Source organism: Gekko japonicus, unplaced genomic scaffold (assembly GCF_001447785.1).
Source record: "Gekko japonicus isolate JY-2015 unplaced genomic scaffold, Gekko_japonicus_V1.1 scaffold761, whole genome shotgun sequence".
Classification (NCBI taxonomy): Eukaryota; Metazoa; Chordata; class Lepidosauria; order Squamata; family Gekkonidae; genus Gekko; species Gekko japonicus.
In genome coordinates, this window is record NW_015177030.1 from 744,146 (window position 1) to 746,318 (window position 2,173).

General features: G+C 64.7%; 1 protein-coding gene across 1 annotated transcript in view; it reads left to right on the plus strand.

The window, feature by feature from the left end:
* Positions 1 to 347: 347 nt before the first annotated feature.
* SLC25A11 (solute carrier family 25 (mitochondrial carrier; oxoglutarate carrier), member 11) overlaps positions 348 to 2,173 on the plus strand; it is a 3,268-nt gene continuing 1,442 nt past the window's right edge. Inside the window, exons 1-5 of the mRNA XM_015427899.1 lie at positions 348 to 524; positions 940 to 1,146; positions 1,242 to 1,332; positions 1,603 to 1,693; positions 1,861 to 2,021. Coding sequence (XP_015283385.1) covers positions 373 to 524; positions 940 to 1,146; positions 1,242 to 1,332; positions 1,603 to 1,693; positions 1,861 to 2,021 — 702 coding nt within the window. The 5' untranslated portion in view covers positions 348 to 372. The remainder of the gene's footprint in view (positions 525 to 939; positions 1,147 to 1,241; positions 1,333 to 1,602; positions 1,694 to 1,860; positions 2,022 to 2,173) is intronic.

The window sequence follows — 2,173 nt, forward strand, 5'->3', positions numbered from 1 at the left end:
AAAGCTTCCATGGCAAAGCAGGGATTTGAATCCGGGTTTGCCTGGATCCTATTCTAGATACTCCAACCGAGGTAGCTCACCAAGTAGGATTTTTGCTCACAAGACTCCACAGCTGAGAGGGAGGCATTGCCCCCTCCCCACGCAGCCCCTGGCCTGGCTGTGGAGGGAGGAAGGGAGGACTGCAGGCCCTCGGGGAGCGCTGGGGGCCAGTGGGTGGCCCGTGCTGCAGGGCCCCAGGCCTGGATAGGCAAGGCAGACCCCACCAAGGGGCCCCAGCTCTGAGCCTGCCTGGCACCCATTCCCTTGGTGCTTGGGAGGAGCCTGGGCCCACCTGCCATGCCTCTCCCTCTCTCTCTCCCCTGCCCCCCCAGCATGGCAGCCACGGTGTTTGTGCAGCCCCTGGACCTGGTGAAGAACCGCATGCAGCTGAGCGGCGAGGGGGCCAAGACGAAAGAGTACAAGACGAGCTTCCACGCCGTGGGCAGCATCCTCCGCAAGGAGGGCGTGCGGGGCATCTATACTGGGTAGGGGTGCACCGGGAGTGGGTGGGTCCCTCTATCTTTCCCTTGGGATAACCCCACCCCCCCTCACCCTAGCTCTGAGTTTCATCAGCTCCTGGGAGATGTTGACGGGTCAAAGATCGGGCAAGTTGTTCTTTAAAAGAACGCAAAAGAGGCTGTGGAAAAACCCGGAGCTGTTGCATCGCGCTGGTGCGTGCGCGTGTGCTGGTTCACCGCAGTTGCTCTTTGCCAGGGGGCAAAGTTTGGGATGGGTTGTCTCTGGGGCAGACGCTCACCCCCAACCCTCCCCCAAGCTGCCTGCTGGTAGGAGGGACCAGGGCCCTGAGTTCCGCTTGGGAGTGGAGGGGCTGGCTCCGTGCCAGCAGGAGGGCTGGGGGTGTGCCTGTCGCCCCCCTGACCCGCTGGCCTCTTGTGGCAGGCTCTCTGCTGGCCTCCTGCGCCAGGCCACGTACACCACCACCCGCTTGGGCATCTACACTATCCTCTTCGAGAAGCTCACGGGCGAGGACGGGCGGCCCCCCAACTTCTTCGTCAAGGCCCTGATCGGAATGACGGCGGGGGCTGTCGGGGCCTTCGTGGGCACGCCGGCTGAGGTGGCGCTCATCCGGATGACGGCCGACGGCAGGTGGGTGCCGCGGGGGGGAGGAGGGGTCGCCCACGGGGCTGAGCCTGGCTTGCTTGTGCCGCGGGTGCCAGGGAGTGTCTCTCTCTCTCACACAGGCTTCCCCCGGACCAAAGGAGAGGATACACGAACGTCTTCAACGCGCTGCTGAGGATCACCCGCGAGGAGGGGGTGCCCACGCTCTGGAGAGTACGTGTCTGTTGGGGACGGGGGGGGCAGCCGCCCATGCCCGGGAAGAGCCCCTTGGAAACAGAGGCGCCTCCTGGAGCCTGCAGGGAGCGCCTCAGCTGGACATCTGGCTTCTGGGGGGGGGGGGGGTGTGCAGAGTCCTCAGAGGGCTCCTTTGGGGCCTGCCTGGTCTCTCTTGGAGCCAGAGGGCCTTTCTGGGTCAGGGCCCGGGGGCTGCCTTCCCGCCCTGATGGCACCTCTCCTCTCCTTCCTCATCTGCTTCTGCCCTAGGGGTGTGTGCCCACCATGGCTCGGGCAGTGGTGGTCAACGCAGCCCAGCTGGCTTCTTACTCCCAGTCCAAGCAGTTCTTACTGGACTCTGGTAAGTTGTGTTGCAATGAGGCGCCCCCCCCGTTCCATGCCTCGGTTGGCGTTCCAGTCTGACAGTCATGCTGCAAAGGTCCTCCCCCCCACCCCCACCCCGAGGCCTTCTCTCCCTCCGGAGCCGCCGGCGCGGTCTGGTTGCTGCGAGCCTCTTCTCGCTTTCAGGCTACTTCCGAGACAACATCTTCTGCCACTTCTGCGCCAGCATGATCAGCGGGTTGGTGACGACGGCTGCCTCCATGCCCGTGGACATCGCCAAGACCAGGCAAGGCTGCGGGACAGGGACTCCCGGGCCCAGAAGCAGACGTGGGCCCTGGCAGGAGGGGGCAGAGAGGAGGAAGGGCCAGGAGGGGGGGGGTGTCTGAGATCCGTCAGCCCTTTGCCAGCCTGGCCCCATGGAGGGGGGAGGGAGTTTGGTTTAGCCTCTCACCACGGGCATCTCTCTCTCTCTCTCTCTCTCTCTCTCTCTCTCTCTCCT